This window comes from Strongylocentrotus purpuratus, unplaced genomic scaffold (assembly GCF_000002235.5).
Source record: "Strongylocentrotus purpuratus isolate Spur 01 unplaced genomic scaffold, Spur_5.0 spur5_scaffold_7, whole genome shotgun sequence".
Classification (NCBI taxonomy): Eukaryota; Metazoa; Echinodermata; class Echinoidea; order Camarodonta; family Strongylocentrotidae; genus Strongylocentrotus; species Strongylocentrotus purpuratus.
The window spans coordinates 20,936,663-20,963,382 of record NW_022145613.1 but is presented as its reverse complement, the minus strand read 5'-3'; the positions used below and the strand labels follow the sequence as shown (position 1 = coordinate 20,963,382).

At 38.5% G+C, this 26,720-nt stretch overlaps 1 protein-coding gene across 4 annotated transcripts in view; it reads left to right on the top strand.

Moving 5' to 3' along the window:
• Nucleotides 1-277: 277 nt before the first annotated feature.
• Nucleotides 278-26,720, top strand: part of LOC585715 (ADAM 17-like protease) — a 38,394-nt gene continuing 11,951 nt past the window's right edge. For 2 of the 4 annotated variants that reach the window (XR_974082.2, XM_011685450.2), the window contains exons 1-15: nucleotides 278-472; nucleotides 6,441-6,570; nucleotides 13,983-14,116; nucleotides 16,490-16,578; nucleotides 17,273-17,352; nucleotides 17,708-17,805; nucleotides 18,341-18,477; nucleotides 18,740-18,826; nucleotides 20,501-20,593; nucleotides 21,216-21,351; nucleotides 21,758-21,868; nucleotides 22,652-22,782; nucleotides 23,838-23,907; nucleotides 25,283-25,418; nucleotides 25,875-26,045. Coding sequence is in view for 2 of the 4 variants with exons in the window: in XM_011685450.2 (XP_011683752.1) it covers nucleotides 421-472; nucleotides 6,441-6,570; nucleotides 13,983-14,116; nucleotides 16,490-16,578; nucleotides 17,273-17,352; nucleotides 17,708-17,805; nucleotides 18,341-18,477; nucleotides 18,740-18,826; nucleotides 20,501-20,593; nucleotides 21,216-21,351; nucleotides 21,758-21,868; nucleotides 22,652-22,782; nucleotides 23,838-23,907; nucleotides 25,283-25,418; nucleotides 25,875-26,045 (1,655 nt within the window). In the remaining 2 variants the exon portion in view is untranslated. The remainder of the gene's footprint in view (nucleotides 473-6,440; nucleotides 6,571-13,982; nucleotides 14,117-16,489; nucleotides 16,579-17,272; nucleotides 17,353-17,707; nucleotides 17,806-18,340; nucleotides 18,478-18,739; nucleotides 18,827-20,500; nucleotides 20,594-21,215; nucleotides 21,352-21,757; nucleotides 21,869-22,651; nucleotides 22,783-23,837; nucleotides 23,908-25,282; nucleotides 25,419-25,874; nucleotides 26,046-26,720) is intronic. The other 2 variants (XR_004061974.1, XM_785532.5) reach the window with 1 other exon arrangement.

Here is a 26,720-nt window from a genome sequence, read left to right as displayed (position 1 = left end):
CGGCCAATAAATCACAGTGCGGGCGGGCGGGCGACGGGAAACTCAACATTGAGTTATAAGGGCCTAATGGGTGACCCAAAAAGCTGACCTTACCCCCCCCCCCCCCCCCCCCAACGAAACGAATTATCAACTAATAAGAAAGTTATGAATTTTTGAAAATGTATGTAAAACTATAGAACAATGGAAATCATTACACAAATTGCCAATTTGGTTATCAAGTTTCTATATTACGCATCCATTGTCAAATTGGCCATTAAAAGTAGCGCTCTTAGCTAGCTCCTCGATCCAGTTCCAGCAATTCCCCCATAATAATATGGTGCTAGCTTCACTTATTGCCAATGAAGAATTAGGGTTGAAGCGGAGGCCAACGTTCTTTGATCTTCTGCGAGCTAGCTGCGGTCAGAGGAAGCTGAACTGAAAATGTTGCTCAACATATTCATGATTTTATCATCCATAACCTGGCCTTGCTTAGGTAAGTTAATTAAAGAGAATTTACATCTCTCTAGCCTAGTCTCTGTCTGCCTCGGTGTCTCTGACTCTGAGTCTGAGTGACTGCTGTCTTGTGCCGATAATGTGTGTGACTGAGTGTGGCCTCACCTGCTCACTGGGAATTCCAGACAACTCGCCACAAAGACAACCCGCCCCAAGACAACCCGCCACAATACCCTGGACATCTCGCCGCAATACCCTGGACAACTCGCCACAGGCGAGTTGTCCAGGGTGGGGGTGCCTTTTCGGACAACTCGCCACACTTTTTCCCCCTCATGATTTCTAGAGTAGTGGCTCCGGTCTGCGGCCGATCGGCGGGAACTGCCGATTCTATTTTTATTGGACTAGATCTACTCACAGAATACTTCAATACCCTCAATAAAGAGTCCATATACTTACTTATTAAATAGAAGTCACAAATAACCTAACTGACCCACAGCGTGGTCAGCATTGACCACGTTTTGAAATGCTTCGAGTTCCCCGGTTTGCGGGCACGCATTACCGGTTTGCGGTACGCGTACGTCACAAAGCTTTATGCGCTACGTCACGATGAAAGCATGTACCAAATTACTACGGGTAACCCAAATTCTCATGTTTATCTGTTGCTACGGTAAATTTGTCAAGTTTCAAACAATTTCACCTTTTCCTCGAATGGATCATCCCATACGGGGGTACGTACTACTAGAAACTATTGGGTCATAGCGGGTACACACATCAGCACACATACCATCATACACGATCCCGCATGTTATGTGTGTATTAACACCCTCCGCCGCAAACCAGAAAAACACGTAATTACGTGCCGGTTTGCGGCCACCCAATGCAACTGGCCATGCGGTGGCACAATCAAAATATCTGCGATAGGAGACAGACCACAGCCATCATACTTCCACAAAAACATCAAATTTCACCTCCAATCGGACAAATATTGGACAAATAGAGCTACAATATTGATCTAGTCATGCCTCGATCTCTTAACTTAAAAGTTAGCACCTGCTGGAATTTTCATTGGCGACTTGTGCCGTAGATTTCCGACATCGCTGACGGATACTCCGTACTGACAGGAGCACCTGCTACGGACGTTTTCGGCAAAGCAGAACTTACCGTGGAATCCACAGTAGGTTTCAATGATTATTATCGAGTCATATTCATTTTATTTTTAAAACAAATACCCCTGGCCGCAAACCGGGCGATGCCGCAAACCGGAGACTCTACTCTAGATCTAAAATCCCTCATCTGAGATGAAATTGTAATTTTTCATGATTTTCTTGCTTTTATAAAAACAGTCATTAGAGTCTACAAAGAATAAACAATAAAGCTGATTTCCCTTGCAACAATATATTTGACAAACCGAAGGCATATACGATCGCCAGATCATTGGGATAACTCGGTATTTAGATCTAGAGGTCTGTAATCAGCTGCATTTTTCTGTCTCAGAAATTGTTTAATGGTATGATACTGGAAGCACTGGTGTACTGATGGGGGGGGGGGGGGCAGGGGTGGTTATTTGACCCGCGAAATAAAATTGAAATGTGGTTTATTTCTATGTGAGTACCCCTCCCTGGGGGGGGGGGGTATACAGTGAGACTGATAGTGATATTAAAGACTCAGACATCTGCAGTATGAAGTTGCACCTGAAAACACTTCATGCTCTTTGTTAAAGCAAAGAAAAATATACGGACTTAACCCTGTTAATGTTAATAATAATAAGTTATAATAATAATAATAAAACAATGTTGGTTTCCTTTTGAAATTTTCATCGATCTTGCAGGAAAAGAGTGTATGCTTTATCATTAAATATGATTACGTATGCATTTCTTGCTCAATATTATGTTATGTTATTATTTGTTGTTATTCTCATGTTTCCTGTCATGACTGTGTTTATAAAAGAATAATGAATACATAAAATGACAATTTCATCTAAGATGAGGGATTTTAGATCTAGAAATCATGAGGGGAAAAAAGTGTGGCGAGTTGTCCGAAAAGGCACCCCACCCTGGACAACTCGCCTGTGGCGAGTTGTCCAGGGTATTGTGGCGGGTTGTCTTGGGGCGGGTTGTCTTTGTGGCGAGTTGTCTGGACCCCCTCACTGGCCTGTGCATTTGTGTGCCGTACAAAGACCTAATTAATGTTGTTGTTGGTTGTATTTGGGGCGTTCAATCAAAGTTGACTATTTACGCCTAGTCTAGTCTTGTTCTTTAGGTCGTGTCGAGGTAATCAGTTAGTAATATATTTCGGAGTCGGGCTAACTCGGACCAGGGGACAACTCGGCCCAGCCCCAGCTGCAAAAACGGTCATTTTTTGCATGTTTAGGTTTAGGGTTAGATTTAGGGTTAGAGTTAGGGTAAAATGACAAAAAATGACAGTTTTTGCAGCTGGGCCGAGTTGTCCCCTGGTCCGAGTTAGCCCGGATCCTAGCTTGGAAACTGCGTGTGCGCCTGTGCTTTGCTGGTCCACTGCTGGGGGATGATTTGAGAATGAGGATCGTAGGATGTTCTTTTTCTTCGGCGCTCTGCGTGTATAGGGTTCCCGATCCTTGCGCTGGCAATGAAAAAAACGGATTCCATGTATTAAACAAAATATCCCCAGTACTCCGTCTACTTTTATGGGTTTTCAGTCTTCCCGAGGATCTATCGCTCATAAAGCGAAAGTCTCTGTACAAAGTTAATGTGAAATGAATCAAGAAAATCATCAGAAATCCTGTTATCGAATCGCCAATGCGCGGATCGGAAATGAGAATCTTCCGCGAAAATGCGGACGATCCTTATTTTTTTAGGACGGTCTGGTCGCGTTTATGAAGACGACCCTCGTTTATGCGGACGATCTTTATTCTCGGACCAGCGCCCATACTGCCTATAGAGTAAAGGAGGGGGTAATCGACCATCAGCCGATCCGTTGGATGCATGGTAAAATCCCTTTAAAATGCATCGCATAACAGCATATCACATATCCCACACATACCATACCATGCCAGAGTCACTGAAGAACCACATTTGCAATGGAAAATATATCCTAAAATATCACATTTTAGCGATGTAATCGGCGGTCCTGCTACCCGAATCTGAAAAATTGAGTATCTTACGCGTATCTGTAAGAAATATGGGTACCATAATATGAGCTTTATTTCAATTATTTTTCAGATTTAGAGCCTGATTTTGTGTTAGTCGCAAGCTCGAAAGTATCTCACCGCATGTATCAAATCAATGCAGCCGGACACCGTAACGCACACACGATACCTCTGTCTAATTCAGATTCCAATTTCCGATCGACGCGTTACTAGTTTTTGGCCTGGCGAGCTCCGGGGAGCTCCGGCGTGGGATACCTGCTCCGCCCGCTAGTGCTTATAGATCAGCGCAGAAATGCACGGCGCGCGTGCGGGATTCCTATTGACTTTGTACATGCGGCTGAAAACTGGTTCGCAATGCCTATAACTGGGAAAATTGAAATGAATATTGTCATGGCAATTCGTGATTTTTTTCTGGGATTCTTTTTTTGTTTAAAGTTGATACTCATTGCTTTTCAATGTGGTTAAATCTCATATCAATGCAAAGGTTATATGTCTACATCAATATTAGACTAATTCCAGCGTCCAAGAGGCAAACAGAACGCAGAAATCGCAAATCCAATGATGATAAACATCCACCCCGGTAAACGCCCCTGATTGGGGTCCCGGAGTCACGTTATCGAGTTACGTCACTATATGGACCACTATTGATAACGAGCGCAAAAGACTATTGATCGCTTGCGTGCAAAACACTTCGCTGTGCTACTCCAATTCACTTTGCTGTCTCTACGAATGTACTCTCAATATTACGATTATGGCCGATCTTGATTTAGAATTAGATTTTGAAGTTGACAGTGTTCAGGAGGAGGATGATGAGGACAGTATGAGCTCATAGTTGTATGAGTAGTGACGATAGACAGGGCAAAATAGGTGAAATAGATGACGATTTAAATGAGGCTGCTCGTCAAGCTGCAGGTGCAGATGCTACTGCTGGTGATGCCGCCGCGGCCATGCTAGAGCCGGAGCTCAAGCACACCTACACGTCACAGACACAGTCACAAATAGCACTCTCACAATGAAAAAAGAATGACCAATAATAATATATCGGTAGGCCTATATGAATAATTGCCTGGTTGTTGCCAGAGCATACCAGAGCATACCACCGTCAGCCAGCTCAGCCTCACATACTGCTCAGCTGCGCTGACGCTTGTTATTCACTTGACGACTTAGCTTAGCTTTATAATAATGCCGACCGGCTAGGCCTAGTAGCTGACGCGATGAGACCGGCCAGCAAAGGGGGCACCGCAAGGCTATCTGCCGCTGCGAAGATCAGTACAGTGCAGTCTTCATACTAGTTCTGTTTTTATTCTCGTACTTTAATTTATTTCTTATTCATATTTTTTTATGAATTAATTGTATCCTTCATTTAAAAATCATGTAAGTATTTTCAACATATCTGTATTGGAAATCACGGTAAATCACTGCGTTGATAAAGACTTCTGTGCGGCGGTCTATACTCATAGCTTCAATGTGTGAAATCTAATTCTGCTGATCTGTAAACAAACCGGTCACTTGTTTTGACTTTCAGACTTTAGGGCTCGAGATTCTGCAGGAAAATTCCATTTCTTGTATTTTATATTCTTGCGGCTTATGCGGCGGTGCGGCCTTATCGCCGGCAAATACGGTATTTGAATTAAAAATGTAATCAGAATAATACATTTCAAATTTCAAGTCTCACCGATGTTTCTATCTTATCAAAAGATACAGCCCCTCCGAAACTTGCAATATTCATAGCATTTTGGTCAGAATCCATGAAAAAGACGTACACGCAGAGTTATGCGGACAACCATGGTTTGGACTGAGCTCCGCTCACGCCTCCCTTATTAGCTGATTCAAAAAATGTGGGAAGGGTATTTTCAACTGTTGCGGAGAATGATCCCTTGGGGCTAGCGAAAAAAAAAGCACCTGGATATTATCCTTAGTTCCTTACGTCTAGCCCAACTTAAGCCGCGGGGGCGCGTCTCAGGAAAGTGGCAAATTTTGGAGCTAGGATGCAAACAACATTTCAATCGCTGTTTTGACCAAGATATTTTTAGAATTCCAGGGGTGGCCCCCTATGGGGAATATGGAGAAAAACCTGCCCTTTCATATGACACCACATTTATTGAGTTTCGTCTCCAGGATCACGAGAAATTAAGGTTTGAATTTCAATTTCTTCATAAAATCATTGACCAATTTTGCATGGTAGCGCAATGCCTGTAGACCACATAGGTATGCGTGCAATCTCTATGGGAAGGGTTTTAGCACACAACATCTGGTGCACGATCAGACACGCTACTATAGATTAACCCTGTAAATGATCATCGGATCGGACGCCAATACAGAACCGATCAGGGGTGATCGGATAATAATTTCCGATCGCCGATCAATTAAAATGATCAGAAAAAAAAAATCATCAGAATTGTTTTTTTTTGTTGTTTTTTTTAATGCCAAAAATTTTCAAGTTTTTGGCTATCAAATGCTTTAAAAAAAAAATCATAGCTGGGATTATTTTGTCATGTGGAGTTGTTGTAGACCATGTTTGTTGATATTTAGTGCCTTTTCATGACTTTGAAATTAATTATATTGGTCTAAGAGAAGAGGCAAAACATGTAGGCCGCCATCTTGGATTATAATGCATACCTACATTATAATCCAACTTGAAATCCAAACTTGAAATTTTTTGTCATAAAAAAAAACAAAAAACGTTGATCTTCCGATCCGATACCGATCAAAGGTGCGAGGATGTCGCTCTGATCTTCCGATCCTATCAGAGCCCCAACTTACAGGGTTACTATAGATGGTGATGGTGGTTATTTTACCTGACTGCTAAGAAAGGATAAATGCTTGTAATGTGGTTTGCAAATGACTAATTGAACTCTTATTTACTTATAAATCTTTCAAACAGGTAGCTTACACCATGTGTTACACCACTATGAAGGCATCCATAGCTCCAGCGTTAGACATCACTATGCCAAGAGGAGTGCAGACGAGATGGAGATGGGAGTCAGGAGGATGTCATTACAAATGCTTGGCAGGTAATTCTAGGCACTTGGTAACTTTCTACCCAACCCTCCAAAACAGCCTGATTATTTGTATTGATTTGATGTAACAGTGTAAATTTGATATACATGTAGATGAACCTAAGTTTCAATCTCTTCTCTCTTTTTATCAAACTTAAATATTAATCAGAGTATGTTATTGTTACTGAACAAGGTCAAACATGGCAACATTTGTGAAATTTTGTATTTGCATTTTTTTCATAAACTTTTTACCGTAATTAACGTTTTATAAACCGCCCTCGTGTATTAACTGCACCCCTCTTTTTCGTCCTAAAAAAAGAAAAAAAAGAAAGTGTTTTTTTGTTTTGCCAACTTTTTTTTTTTGTCGATTTTTTTTTGCCAACTTAAAAAACAGTAGAGGACCTAGGATGGAACCTTGTGGTACGCCGTGTAATAGAAGAAAAATTGGAGGAATTATTATTATCAACTACATATTGAAATCTATCAGAAAGATTACTTTCAAACCAAGATGACAGACAAATTTGAGTGTTGTTCTAGTTTCCGAGTGGTGAGTCAACACACCGATTACTGAGCTGGGAGACATTGCCAGGCATTGCGCCAGGTGTAGGGGCATAAATCGAAACTTACTTAAAAAAAAAAAAAAAAAAAAAAAAAAAAAATTGGTGTACCGTGTATAAACCGCACCCCCGACTTTGAATTTTTTTCAGCGGCAAAAAGGTGCAGTTAATACACCGTTAATTACGGTATACATAATTGCATATCAATAAGACAACCATTGTGAATACGTTTTTGAGTAACCAATAAAGAAAAAGCTTGATTATTGGATACTTGTTGTCAGAAACTAATGGGAACCATTTAATACCCTGACAATCAGCGTGTTTCCACAGAAAAAAAGTGGAACACAGATTATCTTTTCCAGAATTGAAATACCGTGTCGCGGTGACACGGTAATAAACCAATTTGTTTCTACAGAGCGCAGCATTCCGATTAGCCCCGATTCCATGTTCCAAGTCAGGCAAATACTGTGTCAATCAGAAGTCAAGAATCAACCTTTGACCTCGATCGTGGATCCAGATCTACACAGGATTCCACGCGATCATATGTGGTTTGAACGAGTTGTTCTCCCTCCCGCACGTACGTATGCTAGCTCCATTCAAATATCCGCGCGCGCTTCGACCGATGTACGTACGTAAGCTCACATCACAGCTATTCTATTGTGACGTACATTTTTCATTGTTACGTACAGCGCGTATATAAACATATTATTGTATAAGCGTATTTCAAAGTATTTTTCAACCAATCATGCTGCAGTGGTGATTGGGGCTTCGCGCGCTATAATGATCCGCTAGACACGGTTTGTCACAGTGTGTTTCCACAGCGATTTCACACTAATCGACACGGCCAAAAACCAACCTCCCAGAGGTGGTTATGATAATCCGTATCTCGGTGGACACAGGTTGCCAATAAACCATGTTGCTTGTGTTTCCACAGGAAACTTACACGGTATTACACGGGTAATACCATGTAACTTTTTTCTGTGGAAACATGCTGAATGACTATTTTTTACTAGCTAAAATGTAATATGCATGAAGATACATGTAGGGCACCCAAACACAATCTGCTTCTGCCTGGGAACATATCCTTGGACCCAGTTGCCAATAGCATGCCATTGTGTGTGTGTCAGTTTGTAGGCAGACAGAGCTGACCGTACTACCATCAACATTACCTAATTACCGCTAGACCGGCTCTCATTTCCCATTGAAACTTTTTTTTGTTAAAAATATAAACAGCCCAAAAAGTAAGTTCTTAATAACTACTTACAACTTCTAAAGAAATACTGCTTTTCAAAGTTTACTTATCAAAGACAATACCTGTACTGTACCTAGGATTATTAGTGCGCTATTCTGTCAAGAATGGAGACACCTGTGTTTTTGTTTGTTTTGTGTGTGTCTGACACACAGGATCCCATAGCACTAAAATGGCACTAATCACATTTTACTTCAAATGTTTGCATTTTGCAACCCAACAGCTTTTCTCCCCTTGACACAGCGCTCAAAATACACGGGGGCGGTGGGCGATTCGCCCCCGTGAGCTACATAATCGCCCCCGTCAGGTTGCTCACGGGGGCGATTGCAAAATAAAAAATCGCCCCCGTGGAATTATAATATAAAGATTTTCTTTTCTGGTATAACTTTAACACGATATTGAGTTTCAATTTTCAAATGAAATGGAATTTAGATTAGCGTGCAAGATTTCTCGTTCTATGAGTAGGCCTATTATTACCGATTCAGCTCACAGTGCAGTGCCGCCGTCAGCAGTGGTTATAGGCCTACTGCGCCCTTAGTAGCGGTACGTGTGCACGCTGCCGCGCTATGTCTGCTGGAGCTGGAGGCGATCGCGCAAGGGCAGAAACATGGTCATGGAGAAGTTTTTCGTTGTGAAAGCGTTAACCCGCTGAAATCTGGTGATTTCAAATGAATAGCAAATAATGAACCTCGACCAGTAAATCAATATTAGGGACCTTTAGATTTGCACGATGGGAACGTGGACTGAAACGTGTGACCTCCTTTTAAGGCAGTGCCAGTGCTTAAAAGGACGTGACATGTGACTGCCAGTGCCTTAAAAGGACGTAACACGTCCACGTCCACGCAAATCTAAAAGTCCCTATTGAGAAGAAGAGGAAGACCAAGATGTCGTGGAATGATATGGTAACATGGGCAGATCTACGGGGGGGGGGGGGGGGGGGGGGTTAGGGGTTTAACCCCCCTCCTCCCACCCCGGCCCCCTTGGGCTGCCAAGTGAAAATGTGATATTAAAGCGGGGGGGGGGGGGGGGGGGTGCTGGAGAGGAGGACTACTAATCTATTTTATTTTTTTCATGGGGGGGGGGGGAGTGAAGCGCCGTTTTAGCATGACTTTCTTTTTAACTCTTACTTTCACCTATCTCAGATAACCCTAAGTTTTTGGTTGCTGCTTTATATGTAGTTGATAATGCATGATTAAAGTAAAGAGAGAGAGAGAGAACCACCATCATTTTGCAATGGTTCAGGGTTCGTGTAATGTACATTTGAAACCATTTCCTAGCGTCTCAACCCTAACAAAATGGCAAAACTATTTTTGAGGAAAAGCATTATACTGAATTAAATAAAGAATAATAGCTTTATATTGCATGATACTAATACTGATACGGGCTAAAGACAATGTGGTATTTGTTTAGAGGTATTCCAAAATGACATTCTGATAATCAACATTTGTTCTGGTATCATAATGTATATACGCATAATACAACTGATCTTTATGATTTCTTAACGTGACATAGCTTCTTTTCCCCCTGCAAACAAAAAAGAAAACAAGGTTATTTAATAAAAGGATCATGCGACAAATAATCATTGTGATTCAAATTGATGCAAGGATTTTTTTTGAATAAGCAATGCTTTTCACCAGAATCTTCTTTGTAAAAACGACTTTTACAAATCTCAGCCATGCAAATCTGCCACTGTGTTGTAAGATCACTTTCAGATTAGGAGAAGTGTATTCTTTAATGAGTATTTTACATTGAATGGAACGTCTCAACTCAGTAAGCATGACTGAGATTTGTAAAAGTTGTTTTTACAAAGAAGATTCGGGTGAATAGCAGTGCTTATTCAAACAAATATTCGCATCAATTTGAATCACAATCATTATTTGTCGCTTAATCCCTTTTAACTCTTATCGTGCCAAGAACACTGTTCTGTGCATGCGCTGGCGTGCCACGCACACATAATTGGGTTTCTGTTGACTTGCCATGGACACATAAACTCTCATCCGCTCGCGTGCCACGGACACATTTTCGTGCATAAGTACACAAGCTAATTGTTTATGCCTATTGTGCGATGCGCATTGCGTGCACGCATGAATGCTTACTGTATTTGTGGAGGGGGTTTATTGTTGTTTTGATTTTGCGTGCTTCACGTATACCGTTACATTGGATTTTCCTGAGAAAATTGCGATATGTTATCATCAAATTTGTCAGTTTTGATCATGGCCCCTCAGATTGTGTGCGGGAAATGAGACAACGGATTGGTTTGACAACTGACTGATAGTGCTTATTTACTGTACCAAAATTACAGATTCATGAAATGATATTGGTATCAACAGAAAGAGGGTTAAATTTCCTACAACTTTAACGTACAATTCTTTTTTATACAATATACAGATGAGATGTTATAGTGGATCAAACATAGTAACAATTTAAACTACACGCACTTGAACCAACCCGAAATTAACTTAGCAGACAGGAGATTAGTAGCGGGCACAATAGGGATTAGCACTGTGGCACTGGGTGAATTGCATAGGGGCAGCTTAAGAGTTAATGACCTTGTTTTCTTTCTCGTTTGCAAGGGGAGAAGAAGATATGTCACGTTAAAGACATCATAAAGATCAGTGTTGTATGCGTATATATTATATACACAGGCCAGTAACAGCTATGTAGCTTGTAAATTTGTAAGAGGGAAAATGCTGATTGGAATGATAATGATGAAATAGCAAATAATTGAGGAGTATCATAGGTACCACTTCAATGGATATTTGTATAAAAAAGAGCCCCCGTCAGTACTAAAAGAGCCCCCGTGAGAAGGCTCACGGGGGCTCTTTTTTTTTGGGGGGGGGGAAGAGCCCCCGTGGACAAAAAATTAATTTGAGCCCTGCCTTGACATCACCTACAGATAATTATAACACAAATATAATTTAGAAAATTGTGTGTACATGCTTCCATGGTACAAGTGTATCAGTATATTACAAGTAAACAAAGTCAGGTCTTTTAACAATTTAACTCATAAAGCGTAAAAGAAAAAGCTGTGGGCAATATCCATGAACAGTTTTAAAAGCCCCACTTTAATGGAGAAAAAAAAAAGCTACCATTTAATAAGTATCGTTTCTCTTAATGGTTTATGTACGAACACTGTTGTTTGACATAAATGCATCCCCCGCTTTCCTGATCTCAAATTCAAAATCATATACGGTATATGGTTACAATTTAATGCTGCCTATTGTAGCTAGCTAGTAATGTATTAAACTGAATGGAACTTGAACATATTATCAACATCAACAAATTTTTTGCAGTTGTTTGTTGTACGTAGCTCGTAGTGTAGATTAGTTGCGGATCCTACATGACTCATTCACATCACTTGTCAGGATGAGACTCGTACACCATTAGCCTGTCTTCCAGGCTCACAAGATTTCCTCCTAAAAATGTGATGTCTAATTAAAATGCTTGTCTGGAATCTTGACTTGAAGACCAATTTGAAATTTAATAAAATATGGAAATAGTGGGCTTGCCCTTCCCCCTCCCCCTCCCCCTCCCCCTCCCCCTCCCTCTTCATTCAGAAGTGGAAAGCTATTCAATATTTCTTGAACTCTAGAGCTGTACAAAATTTAAAAATGTACATGTATCTTGTCTTAAGACTTGTGTTATTTTGTATTGGGAAAATACAGTGTGTGTAGAACAAAATGGAGGTGTTGGCATTGTTTCATATCAAAATTTGGTAAACAACCAGGCCAACTTCCCTGGTATAAGATGACTTTTATTTACATGAAGTACAAGTACATGGTCAAGTACAGTACGCCGTATTTTTTTCCCTCTCTTGTGTGCGAAAAGGTTACCAGTATTTGTTATCCTAATGCAACTACTCCTGAACCTCACCAAAAAATGTATTTGGATGGAAATAGTCTTATATGTCAGACCTCTGAGTGAGTCTTTCAAAATTATCCAGCATACAAGTATACTGTATATTTAAATGTCTATCTACTTGTGCAAATCTTCATGTATGTACAGTACATACATGTATATATGTAGTGTACCGGTATTTAAACCAAATTTCATATTGACTTGTGTCAGAATTTAGAGTATTTATTGTTAAGTTCAATTAAACGCAAGTGTGGACTCACTGGACTGTAATAAAAGCTGTTCAGTGTACTAGAAAAAGAAAGTCATTATAAGGTCTGTAATGTTAGACTAGTAGGTGATGGGGACAGCAGAGGGAAAATTGGCAAATTTAGGGGCATCCTGCTGGCTTAGTCCTATGATGTCATTAGCCTATGGAGTTTTGATAGAGAACTTTGGATGTGTAATGTCTTGAGATTGCTTCCTGATGAGGAAACAGTGTGCTCAAATACAGGAGACCTGCATTCAGGGTACATGTACATTTTGTAGGCCTACTATTTATAGAAAGTGACAGATTTTTCAGTACAATTGTACCAATAACTAATCAAATGCTATATTATGAGTACTTTGTGTCATTTTTAATTTGTTATTTTAATAGTAATGATATTAAAATCTCATTAAAGAAGCAGCTAGGCCACAATCCAACAGCAATAACAACAACAAATGCACAACATTGTTGGGTATCAAGTAAGACATACAGTGTACATGACTGTATGGAAGGATGATGATGTCTCTTTGCATTGAAATTGTTTTCAGTGTTCAAGAAGTGTACGATTTTTACAATGGTCTGTAATAACATGTAGTATTGTAGTACATTGAAACGGATTAAAAATAATCTTTAACCAATTTCTCAGTTTCTCATGATAATATCTGCAGAAATGTTCATAAACCTAAATGCATTTAACCTATAGAGTGCTAATACATGTTTGCCCGGGGGACAATCTTATCAGAGCTCAATCTTCATTTTTGTTGCATGAAACATCATATTCAAACTGATCGTTCATATTTTCATTTACATGCTGAATTTGCTGAGTGAGTTGACATTGTGACCTGATTTCATGACAAGTGTGAGATTTGTTATTAGGATTAGCTTCATGCTAGATTATGTTACACACTCAGTAGTCAATTGCTACATGTATGGAGCTTCATACAGGATGTAGTACAGGGCCCATTTACACAGCCCAAACACCATTTTGAAAAAATCATCCATTTTTATTTACTGCCATTTACACTACTCGGACTACTGGAAAAACCCGTTTAAAAAATGTTGGTTTTTGCTCATTGCGATTTTTTGGTGAGTAGTGCACATGCATGACTTTTGGTTTCTCTGCATGCATGCAATTGCACTGAAGCGAGGAGAGTCATGTGACAAAAAAGTGGAATCATACCAAATTTTCGTCGTGTTTTGCTGGTAGTTGCTATGCAACTTCCGACGAAACACCTGAACTTGAGAAAAATCAACAATATTTTGCTTGCAGTGTAAATGCATCTTTCACAGTTAGATTACGTATGGAAAGTGCCTATAGCTAGAGCAGATATGATTCATATCATTCTCTATGCACTTTTTTAACCCTAATTCATAAACCAGTGTTATGTTGATCCTATCTCTTAAAAATGTAATGTAACTAATTATGGGAATGCCCAATACAGTATCATTATAACTATTGAGTTAACTCTGTTTTTCCTTTTTGCCCCAATCTCTTCCTTCTTCGACGACAATCAAACAGACAATTCAACATGGAGCTAACCAAGCGAGAAGGTCTTTTTACCACTGACTTTTCAGTGTATGCAGTGGGGCAAGATGGTTTGGAGAGACCACATTCTCTAGAAGTTGACTCATATTACATGGGTTATTTAGAAGGTAAATACTGGTAGTGCATGTAGGTTTTACAATTTATTGAAATAAAAAGGACTGATTTTTTTTTACATCTGCCTCTTCCTTGACTAACATTTTACACCTGCTACATGTGTATGTTAGACATGTTGAGGATTGGCCATTATGAAAGCAACTGTCAAGAAATTATGCTGAATGTTTGGAAATGTACTATACAGTGCGTCCCAAAAAAAACTATACACTTTTGAAATGGCTGCTGAATAAAAAAAATATGTAATTCTGGGGGGAAAGTTTTATATGTATGGAAAGCTCATAAACTCAACTTTCATATGACACCAAAAAGTGCGAAAATAATTTAAGCTTGAGTGAGCACTGCTCACTTTTGTAAAGTGTATGAAAATTTGGTTGCGCAGGAATTAGCCTTCCAATTTGTGAGAGGTAAATCCTTTGGTGCTTACAAAATGGAGGGTGATATGATACATTCATGATTTGCTGAGTAAATTTCATGGTTTATTAAACCAAAATTTTATGCACAAGTGAACAGGAATTTCATTTTTTTATTGTAGCATTGTAACTTTCTCTGGTAGACTCAGTGGTGTGTTCATGGGAGTCAGGATGGGGTGATGGTACATGTTGTAATTTCCATCTTACACACTCTTTTTTTTTTTTTTACATCTGTGGCTTTGAATAAAATCCTTCAACCCACATTTCAGTTATTGTAAGATTAGTTGAACATCTCATTGATTTACCTAATAACCAGCTGGGGATTATGTAAATTGATTATTCAAATACGGTTTGTTGAAAAAGGAATATCACAGATGTTGGCTACTTATTCTTCAGGTTACCCATTTACCATTTACAGAAACTCAAGTGCTAAAATGACTGGTTGGTTGGTTGATAGATTGAGTGATTGACTGAGTTATTGATTAATTATGATTGATTTATTGAATGATTAAATTGATTGAAATACTGAACAGTGATTGAATGCTTGATTGATTAATGGATTGACCGATTGACTGATACCGTACATTGTTGATTGTGATGTAAGCTGAATGTTGATTGTCTAATGAATTATCAAGATATGCAAAAGCACACCCAGGCAGAGAGAGAGAGAGGGGTAGGGGCATAGGTGTCCTCTTGACCCTTATCCCATCTACCCAACAAAGTCCTACCCTACATTTCACCTCCCCTGCACCATGTACCATCACCCCGTCCTGACTCCCATTAACACACCACTGAGTCTACGGTAATAACAAATGCAATTCCTGTTCACTCATGCATAAAATGTTAATCCCATAAACCACAAATTTCACCCAAACCCAAAATCACCACAATTGATCATAAATTGGTCATATCATCCTCAATTCCGTAAGCTCCAAAGGATTTACCTCTCACAAATTGGAAGGCCAATTCCTGCGCAACCTAATTTTCATATCCTTTACAAAAGTGACCAGTGCTCACTCAAGCATAAATTATGTTTAGACTTTTTGGTGTCATATGAAAGTTGAGTTTATGAGCTTTCCATACATATCAAAATCTTTCCCCAGAATCATATATTTTTTTATTTGGCAGCCATTTCAAAAGTGTATAGTTTTTTTTGGGACGCACTGTATACATGTATATAGGAATAAATGTATATATGATGTGTTATTTGGTATCTTAAATATCTTAAACAATTGAATGAATCTGGCTAAACGTTTGAAACCATGAAAAGAAAGGTATACAGTAGGGCTGCGACGTGTAGTCGAATGCTTGAGTACCCGCACGGTTGACAACTACTCGGGTACAATTTCTCGTACCCGAATATTCGGCCGCAAAAAAAAAAAAAATCTGTCCAGGCCGAAGCTTACCCGTGCCTGGGTGAACGGCAGCCGCTGGCATGTTGCCGTCGGTAAAAATGTTTCCCAACTCAAGCACTGTCAAACTCATCACTCAGAAACTGGGACCAAATGTCTGGATTTCTGTTTGGACTTTGGAGGAAAATGGATTATTCTGCCATCTTTGGTTTTTAAAACAGCATTGTTTACTGTTATTATTATTATTAAATCGGCGCCTTCAACTGCAACTCAAAGTAAACTTGCATGCGTTTTCGGCGACAGAACTGGGATACTGCTCCAGTGGTATGTATGGTGGTGGCCAAAAAAAAAAATCAAAAAATCAAAAAATCAAAATTTTTTAAAAAAACATGGCGTCCGAATATTTGAGTATTCGCTTGTAAGCCTTGGAGTGTACTCGGGTACCTCATTATACTGTTGTGCACAGCCTTAGTACACAGGTACATGGGACTACAAAAACTTTTGTCTACATTATATATGTACAATATTTATAGTCAAATTAGTCAATTGCCCCTTGTAGATAGTAGATACACCACTGCATTTGATTCTCATTCCCTTTATGTAGATGATCCTGACAGTGTGGTGAAAATGCACCTAGAAGGAGATGACATCACAGCTAGAATATACACAAGAGAAGAGCAATATACCATTGAGGTAAGGGTTTGTAATGAAACTGAGGTAGGGGCAGTATACAGAGAGTGTATGTAGTCATTGTCATTGTCATCATCGTCATTGTCATCGTCATCGTCATTGCTATCCTCAACATCTCACCATGACCTTCGTCATCAACATTCATCTGTAGTCTATTAGTATTTATTGTAATTATGATCATAAATCTATGGCATGTTAAGCTATTTGTGCCTTGATGCAGTGCATCTGTGAGCAGCTTTATTTAGAATTTGATTGTGAATATTGAAGGATTTGAGCTTCATTTTTAAAATATTTTTTAATAGAGGTAGTTATTACTGTTCAGTTCTTGTGAATGCTAGTTTTAGTGCAACATGGAAAGAACAATGTTATAATGTCCTCTGATGATATCATTATTTCCCTTAAATACAACACAAGTTACACAACTATTAACTGCATATGTTGATGTGGAGACTAAACACTTTTTTTTCAGCCTGGCTATTTAAGGGTATAATTTCCAGGCTTATATGCTCAAATGTTGTGACGGTACGAAAACTCTGCTTCAGCGCCAGGGGTAAGTGGGTATGAAGCTAGAAATCAGTTTTGCTCTTGACTTCTTTCAATGGCTACAACATGTCCATTGAATCTTCTTTTCTTTTTTTAAGAAAGAAAGAAAGAAAAAAAAAAATCTGAAACCTCTTTGCTTCTATCTCTTTAACAGCCATCTTGGAGACACATAAAAGAACGACATAACTTCAGCATGATAGCATATCGCAGCTCAGATATCAAACAAAATACAACGTAAGTACTATCTATTAAAATCTATCTTTATTTACAGGTTGTTCAATGTAAAACCAATGTAAATTGCCTTTCTTTATAGGTGTAAGTTGTATATAATCTGGTTTGAAGTTTCTATTCTCATCTGAACTTCTGTTTTAACTGCATGTGTATGTCCAATATCAGATTGTATTATCACTTCCATGAAAATTGTCAATTCTTAATCATTTTGACAATGATCATCTATTTGGGGAATAAGTTAATATCCAGTGAAATTGACAATTTTAAAACTGAAAATCACTGATGACAACCTATCATTTATAATATTACTTGTAGTTCAAATTATCACACACACCTTTTGTACCTTTTCTTTGACCAGGGCTTCATTTTGTCCACATGGCCACCACTTGCCAGAAGGTCTCAAGTATGAAAAGACACAAGAACAGCTCAAAGGGCAAAGCTCAGCGCCTAAAAGCAGTAAGTCAAATGTCTGCATGTGTCAGTTGTGTTAGTTGTGTCATGTAAATATTGCACATAGAAATGTTTTATCAAGTTGCTTCTTTATATTATTTTATTGAACCTGTTCTTTTACCTATATTTACAGTTTCTGTGAGCCTATTCAGGCTGCCCTTTTTCAGAGGTTCTACAATTGCAATGTCTCTTTATAGAAGTCATATTTAAAGCTGATATTGTAAATGGAGTATATTTAAATAGAACATCAAATCAAACAGAGGAACAAAAAAAGAAACACTTATTGATTGGTCTTTTTGAAACATTTCTTTTTCTCTTTATCCCAATCACTTCATGCTATCCTTAACTTGACATTGATCTATATTTGCCATTCTCCACCCAATTGCTAAATAGGCACCGGTAGGAAGAAATTCCATGAATGCTGCTAGCACTGAAATCGGTAGGGTCATATTGGAGCAACTAGAGCATCTCAGTGCATGGTATATTTGTTTACTATTATAAACATCTTTCTCTTTTTGTTTCCTGTCTCGTTGTTAATCAGAGTCATCCTCATCATCACACTCCCGCCAGAGGAGAGCGCCCCCACGCTATCATGTCTGTCCAATGCTTCTCACTGCTGATTACAGATTCTACCAGTCAATGGGACAGAGTAACATGCAAATATCTATGAACTACCTGGTGAGTATCTCCACTACTTACTGTGTACGCCATTACTTTCACTAGGGTTTCACTTTCGCAATGTTTTAAAATTATAGTAGGGCCACAAATTGAGCAGCACATGATTGGGCAACTTGTGTGCAAAAATGTTTTGTAAGTATAGTACCTGGGAAAACAAAATGTCATTTTTGTGAGTTGTTTTTATCCCAATCATCAACTGGCATCTGCTTTATCTCCTTTCCTTCTCTCCATGTCTCTCTCTCTCTCTCTCTATCCCTCTCAGGTAAGCCTGGTTGACAGGGTTGATGTCATCTACAAGACGACCGAATGGGAACCAGGATATTCAGGCTTCCAGTTCCAAATCAAAAAGGTAAATGCACAAGAAGGGCATTGTAGCTGACGACACAGCGTCTCTCTTTCTCTGATTTCTTACCACACTAAAGTATTATTGTCAAGTATTTTTCTTTCACTTCATATAGAATTTATGATGGGATCAGTCAATTTAAAACAGTTTAATTGGCACTTATGAATAGGGATCATGGTACAAGGGAAACTTGCTTTAGCAATCACCTACCCATGTAGGTGATTGCAGACCACCCGTCTATAAAGACTCCCGTTAGTAACATTTATATACAGGTTTGACTGTATAACCAAAGCATAAATGGACACTGTCTATTTGTGATATATCTTCTCTTGTATGAGGCAGCAGAATATACAAATGAAAGTATTATGAACCCAAAGGCCCGAATTCACAAAAGAGGTTTAAAATTAACCCATGGTTTAAACCCTTATTTACATATCCCACAGTCTAAAATTAGGGCAAAAATAACCGTGAAACAGTCAGATGTCCAATATTAAACGAGCGCAAGGCAAGATTCATTTTGAGCTTATTTTTAACGTTTATTTTTAGCTTATTTTTATGCCTCCGCCACCGAAGGTGGTGCCGGAGGCATCATGTTTTCGGGTTGTCCGTCCGTACGTCCGTACGTCCGTCCGTACGTCCGTCCGTCCGTCCGTACGTCCGTCCGTCCGTCCCGTTTGACCGTTATCACAATATCTCAAGAACCATTTAAGATTTAAACTTAAGACTCAGGAATAGTATTTATCACCATAGGAAGACGATCTGATTAGATTTTGGAGTACGTAGGTCAAAGGTCACAGGTCACAGAGGTCAATTTATGAAATTCCTTGTATTGAGTTTGTTAGCGCGATATCTCAAGAACCATTTGAGATTTAAACTTCAAACTTAAGGATAGTATGTATCACCATAGGAAGACGATCTGATTAGATTTTGGAGCACGTATGTCAAAGGTCAAGGGTCACAGAGGTCAACTTATGAAATTCCATACATTGAGATTGTTATCATGATATCTCAAGAACCACTGGAGATTTAAACTTCAAACTTAGTGATAGTGTGTATCACTATAGGAAAACAATCTGATTAGATTTTGGAGCACGTAGGTCAAAGGTCAAGGGTCACAGAGGTCAACTTATGAAATTCCATACATTGAGATTGTTATCATAATATCTCAAGAACCACTAGAGATTTAAACTTCAAACTTAATGATAGTGTGTATCACCATAGGAAGACAATCTGATTAGATTTTGGAGCACGTAGGTCAAAGGTCAAGGGTCACAGAGGTCAACTTATGAAATTCCATACATTGAGATTGTTATCATGATATCTCAAGAACCACTGGAGATTTAAACTCCAAACTTGTTTAAATTGCTCTATTGCGGAGGCATCATTTTCGACTGCGCGCAGTCAAAATTCCATCTAGTTAACCATGGGTTAAGTAAATGAGGGTTTAAACCATGGGTTGTGAATTCGGGCTACAGAGATTATTGTATTACAATAATTAGTTCATATCACTGAGCATGTTTTGTATTCTTACACTTCAAGTTCAATTTACTTGATGATTCAAAATTTGCCGCTTTCATAAGCAGGGATCATGGTACCATCCAAGTACTGGTACTCTAAGTTTGTTCCATGTTTCTTACATTGATGATCTCTCATTCTTTTGTGTGTTTGCCCTACATGAAGATTGTCATACACCAGAATCCCTCCCCAACCTCAGCAGATAACTACAACGTTGATCGAGACAGCAAGCCTTGGGGTGTGCAGGAACTCTTGGAGGTGAGTGAGGCTGTGTTAAGAATAACATTACTACCATCCTCTCATGTAGGAGTAGAATCTCAAGTTATCTAGCACAAGGATTTTCTAGATCTACAGTATTGAATTGATGACTACGTACATAGCTGCCAACTATTACAAATGTTTGATTATTACAAATTTCACATTGCTTTTTATTTTATTTTTATTACCAAATAATGATAATAATAATAATAATGTTCCGCTTTTATATAGCGCTTAATACATCTATGATGTCTCTAAGCGCCTTACTTTACAGATATACTATTACCCCGGTCATTGGATTCAATGCTTGCCCGCACACACTGTGTGCACAATCTCCACTCCTTTTGGAGTATTCCAGCCAGACGGTACTTGACGCTCAAAAATTGTTTGACCAACAATGACGGTCGCATCCTACAGGGTACCCATTTAACACCTAGGTGGAGAGTAGCAAGTGCAGGTTAATATCTTGCCAAAGGATATTGGTGCTGTGTCAGCACGGCACTCCTGTTTAGTTCTTGTTTAGTTTACCAGTGCTCTGTTAGGAGCATTCCGGAGCAATTAAAGCCACTCACCACTCTTGCTTGATGAATGCCTAACGGTAGCTATAATGTTCTTTCTGCAGGTATACAGTAAAGAGGATCACAGTGCATTCTGCTTGGCACATCTCTTCACCTATCAAGACTTCTCTAATGGTGTCCTAGGTCTTGCATACATAGGCACTCCAAGAAGCAATGCTGTAGGAGGCATATGTACATCAGGTGAGTGAAGCCTGCAGTGCTTGAGTGGGTTATGGTGATGTCAGAGTCAGTGCTCTTTGTCTTTTGTTTTGACACCTAAAATCTATTTTATGATTACATGTCTGTTTTGGTCATGATTTTACTGGAAGCTTTTCTAGAAACTATGTGGCGAACTGCACATTACTATGTCTGGGACATAAAGGTACAAATTAAAAGTGCCCAAAATGGAATTAAAATCAAACCTGTATATCCAAATTTGGCTCATTAGATCTACCTTTTATTGTTGAAATAGATAATGCTCAATTCAACTAACAAGATAGATTTGTTTTGGGTGGCTATTTACCCGATTTTCCACTGTTATTTTTCTTTATATTAGTTTTAATGCAAATAATCTCATAACCCTGTATATATTTTCTTGTTATTGCAGTATATTATGCTGGCAATGGGAAGCGACAATACCTGAACACAGGCTTAACCACAACCGTCAATTGGGGGCGCCGTGTATTAACAGAAGAAGCAGATTTAGTGACTGCTCATGGTGAGTTGTACTGTTTAAACAATTACAAAAACTTGGTAATGCTATGAATAATTTAGTTGTAAACTGTACATGTATAAATATCAAATTATATGCATGTCTAAAGCATGAGTCAAGTATTCTAAGTATCTAAGAATCATTATTATATATGCTGCTACTGAAATCTTATTGAGAAAATGGTAGATATCATAGACATGTAGGATCTTTTCTCTATTCAACATTAAACAGAGCTAAACAAATGAAAGCAGGAGAATAAGCAAATGAAACGTCAAAAAAGGAACAGGGCCTAGCCCCATTTGAAAATTGTGCGACTATTATTCCATCACAACATAACTTGTGATTTCAGGACTCTTTCAATGCACATATATGCTTCCGCGATTGATTGGTTGTGACAGATAAAAAGGAAAAAAAAACAACATTACATACTTTTAGTCATCTCAAAGTAATAATACCTGTAAAATACAATATACCACATGCAGTGTAATGGTAATGAGACAAATCTTCTGCTACAAAGTTGTTTTGTTTTCATCTCCAAATATAAAAAACATCAGATTTCATTCTTTTCAGTTTATCTATCAATATGATGATTAAAATACATTCATGAGCCATAACAAGTACTGGGTATTATGAAAAATACCAGTTGTACGTTCAGTGTAATTACTTATGGCATATCATTTCATGCAAGTTGCTGTAACTCACTGATCCAGCCTTGAAACAATATCGTCCCATTGGTGGAGTCAGAGAGCCTCTTTGTATTTACTATTTGTGTCTTTTTTTTCCACACAGAGTTGGGTCATAACTTTGGGAGTGAGCACGATCCTGGTAATGAGGGTGATGAATGTGCCCCGGGCAACTCCCGTGGTGGAAACTTTCTCATGTACCCTGCTTCTGTGACTGGTTCTTATGACAATAATAGGGTGAGACTTTCAAGCCTTCTTCAATATGCCAGGGCAAAATTAATATGTTATAAGGGTTATGCAGTTCAGGTTTCTTGTTAATAGACCAGTTCACGGTTAGCACATGGCTGCAATGACCCCGAATATCCACAGATCTTCAAAACATGAAGAGGTCCCACTTTGTACATTTTGAAATAATCACTCCTACAGCGATAGAGATGCTACATACTTAGCCTTTGTTTCCCCTTTTCAAAGAATACTTCCACCTGTGTATCATAGAGTGCTCTGCTTGTGCATAAGTGAATAATGATTACATAACTTTCATGAGCACGTATCCAGTATTCTTTCTCAGTGTATTTCACAATTTGTTCTGCAATGACCTTTAACTACTCATGCTCAGACTGCAACCGTGAACTGGCTTATTATAATAAACACACAAGTGAGTATGCAGAGGACCTTGTAGCATGCAGCTACATTTTTTCATCCCCACTTGCCATTCATTTACAAGTAAAGACGAAAACAAAGAAAAGGAAAAATAAAACCTGCAGGGTTTGCAACATTGTATGTGAACGAGCCATTAAAGGGGTAGTCTACCCTTATATTAAGTTGGTTTGATAAAAGCTGAAAATGAGAGAAACAAATTAGTGAAAGGTTGAGTAAAAAAAAATTGACATTAGTAATAAGTTAACTGTCGAAAGACCATTTTGACTTATAGCACTTGTTACAAATTAAAGAAACTTTTTTGTTTGTTTCAGAAAAGAAAGTGGGTGTTTGGATTAAAAACACAATGTTCAATGCTAACATTGGCCACCCATGTCATGGAAGGGGTTAAGAAAATCACAAAACAGGTGTATAAATTATTAAGTAAAGTTAGAGGATTCAATGAATTTATTTGTCTTGTCTTTTTCATTTTTACTGCACATTACGGTAATGTTCTCTCATGTGTTAATATAAAGGAACAGTTACTTCATACTTTCCTAAAATATCCAATATGTGGCACAATTAATTAAACTGCAATCTATGATACTGGAATACTTTTTAAAACAAAACTGTAATACCTCCTTTTATTATGACAGAAATTCTCAATTTGCAGTAAGAGGCTGATTTCACCAGTACTGAGGGAAAAATCTGCACGCTGCTTTGTCGGTAAGAACCCCCAGAAAACATAACATGTTTCGCTGAAATACAATCTTTGTACAATCTTTGTTAAAGTAATACACAGTGTTGATCATGGTCATGGATTTTGTGAAAATACATTTCATTAAACATCTAGTTAGTCAGTTAAAACCAATCAGTAATTAGTTTATCCTTAATGAATTAGTTTTGAAGGCTATAACCAGAAAAATAGGTCTAGGTTAACTTCACCTGAAACGAAATATCAATTTATCTTCCTATTTAGGACTACTGTAATAGTAACAACATGGATAGTATGATATCTATAAAATGTGATATCTGCGAATAGTACAATTAGAAACATGTCATCTGTAAGATATTCAGTATTGAGAGAATGAGCCATGACACAAAATAGGAAGAGGAGGAGGAGTAGGAGGAGGAATGATGATGATGATGATGATGATGATGATGATGATGATGATGAAGAACAGCATTTGTATGGTGCCATATATCTGTTTCAGAAAACATTCAAAGGCGCGAGCTCCTCCAATAAAATTAGCATTTAAATGTCTGAAGAAAGATGTGAGTTTTGAGTGAAGCTTTGAAGTGGTCCAGGTTGTCAATTTTGTGAATAGATGATGGGAGGGAATTCCACAGGCAAGGAGCAATAGAAGAAAATGCCTGGTCTCCTTATCCCTCGAGATGAGTAATGATGAGGCCTAAAATAAAAACTTGTTGTATTGCCCTTTGCGACCGACCCAAAAATCAGAAAATCTACAGTCGGCATTTTAAAACATTTTTTTTTTTTAACCGTTTTTTAGATTTTTTGTTATTAATGAATGAAAAAATATGTATTTTTTTGTTTAAATGGGATATAAATGCATAAAATCAAATTATTCCAAAATTCTCTCTCGTGCACACAATGGATGATCATTAGGTGAAAGGGATATCAATGGAATAATGACATTGAAACACATGTATTAAAACATTAAAAACTGAGAAATATCAGCCAAAAGAGTGCGAAAAAAAGAAGAAACAAAAAAACATTTAAATCTGAAAAATATCGGCCCAAAGAGGGCGACCAAAAAAAACTTTTCCGACCGACCGACCCATGTTTTGGCACCCAAAGGGCAATACAACAAGTTTTTATTTTAGGCCTGATGATGTTGATGGTGATGATGATGATGAGGCCTGATGATGTTGATGGTGATGATGATGATGAGATGAATGAATGATAGACAATGGACCTGTTCTGTATCAGCCATTTAGTGGCATTAAGCATGTAGGAAACAAAGTGTAAGAGGTCCACCGTTCAAGTCTAGATCTTTGAGGTACCCACTCAAGTTGATTTTCAGAGGCTTTGAGAACATGCCATGGTTTATGGTTGTTTGTTATCTTCTCCCTGCAGAGCCATCGCAGACATCACTGTGTGGCAACTACCGTCTAGAACAAGGAGAGCAGTGTGATGTAGGCATTGTGGATAACAATAACCCTGATGAATGCTGTACAGCTAACTGCAGGCTCAAACCAGGCAAACTCTGCAGGTATGTGCAATGAAGATCATCTATATCTTGTCTTCTTTATTTACCTGTCTGTGTATTACATTCATGGGGATGCTCTTATTAGAAGGGGGTCTACACTGGGGCGAAGATTAGACTACCTCTGCGTCTCCGTCACTGAAGTCATTGTCAGAACTGCTTAAAAAATGTTGAAATCATATGCCTTCTTTTCTATTGCCACTCTAACTTTACTTCACTTCATTGTGTGTACAAGAGGTATAGCAAGGTCGCTTCTAACAAAATGCTGATATGATGAATATGTAATTTCTGTTTTCCTTTTACTATTCCATTGTAATAATGAATATAAGACTTGAACTCTTTTCTACTAAGATTTACTCCTGATGTCGATTTTGATGCAAAATTGGGCCAACAAATCTTGCATGGTTTCCTAGTCTTTTTCCTCACTGGACATTCCCTTATCTTTATATGTTCATTCATCAGTGACAAGAATTCTGTATGCTGTGAGAACTGCTATTATGCACCACCGTCTAAAGTATGCAGTGATGCTACAGAGCAGAATGCATACTGCAAGGCCAAGTCTTATTGTACAGGAAGGGACATCCGGTGCCCAAGTCCTCCTGATCTGAGGGATGGAGCAGGATGCATTGACAAGTGAGTAGTCTTCAAGGTTGAGGTTTGGTTTGTTTGTATTACCTGACTGCTAAGAAAGCATGTGTATCCTTGTAAGTAAGCAATCAGGGGACCGATCGCTTTCAGTCCTTTCCGAGGGACTTCGTAATGATGATTAATGCCTTACCAAAGGGCACTAGCTCAAGAATTGAGTTATGCCCTTTTGGTTCCCAGCAAGATATATACAGTCAAACCTGTCTATAGTGACCCTCCCAAGGGAAACACAAAAAGTGGTCGTTGAAGACAGGTTCCTTTAGTACATGTTTCAATGAGAAACCATTTTCAAGGGAAACAAAAAATGTGGTCTTTGTAGACAGGTGGTCACTACAGTAGGTTTGACTGTATCATAGTACTATGTAGGGCATGGCCTGCTGCAAAGATCCCTGATTTAGAAGTTTTGTGAGCATTGACTTATGTTTGTCATCCAGTTACCAAGAAGGGTGCCTCTTGCTGATGCATAATGAAACATCATAGAAGAATATAAGGCACTGAATTTGTAAGCTCCATTATAAATTTTCAATGCTTCATCATGTATTGTCTGTGTACGGTAGTTCTAAGAATGTATTACATGAAATATTTTATTAACTTTGGTTTTCTTCCATATTGTCCATTCCTTATGTTTTGTCTGATATTGCTTACTACTTCCTTTGTAAATTT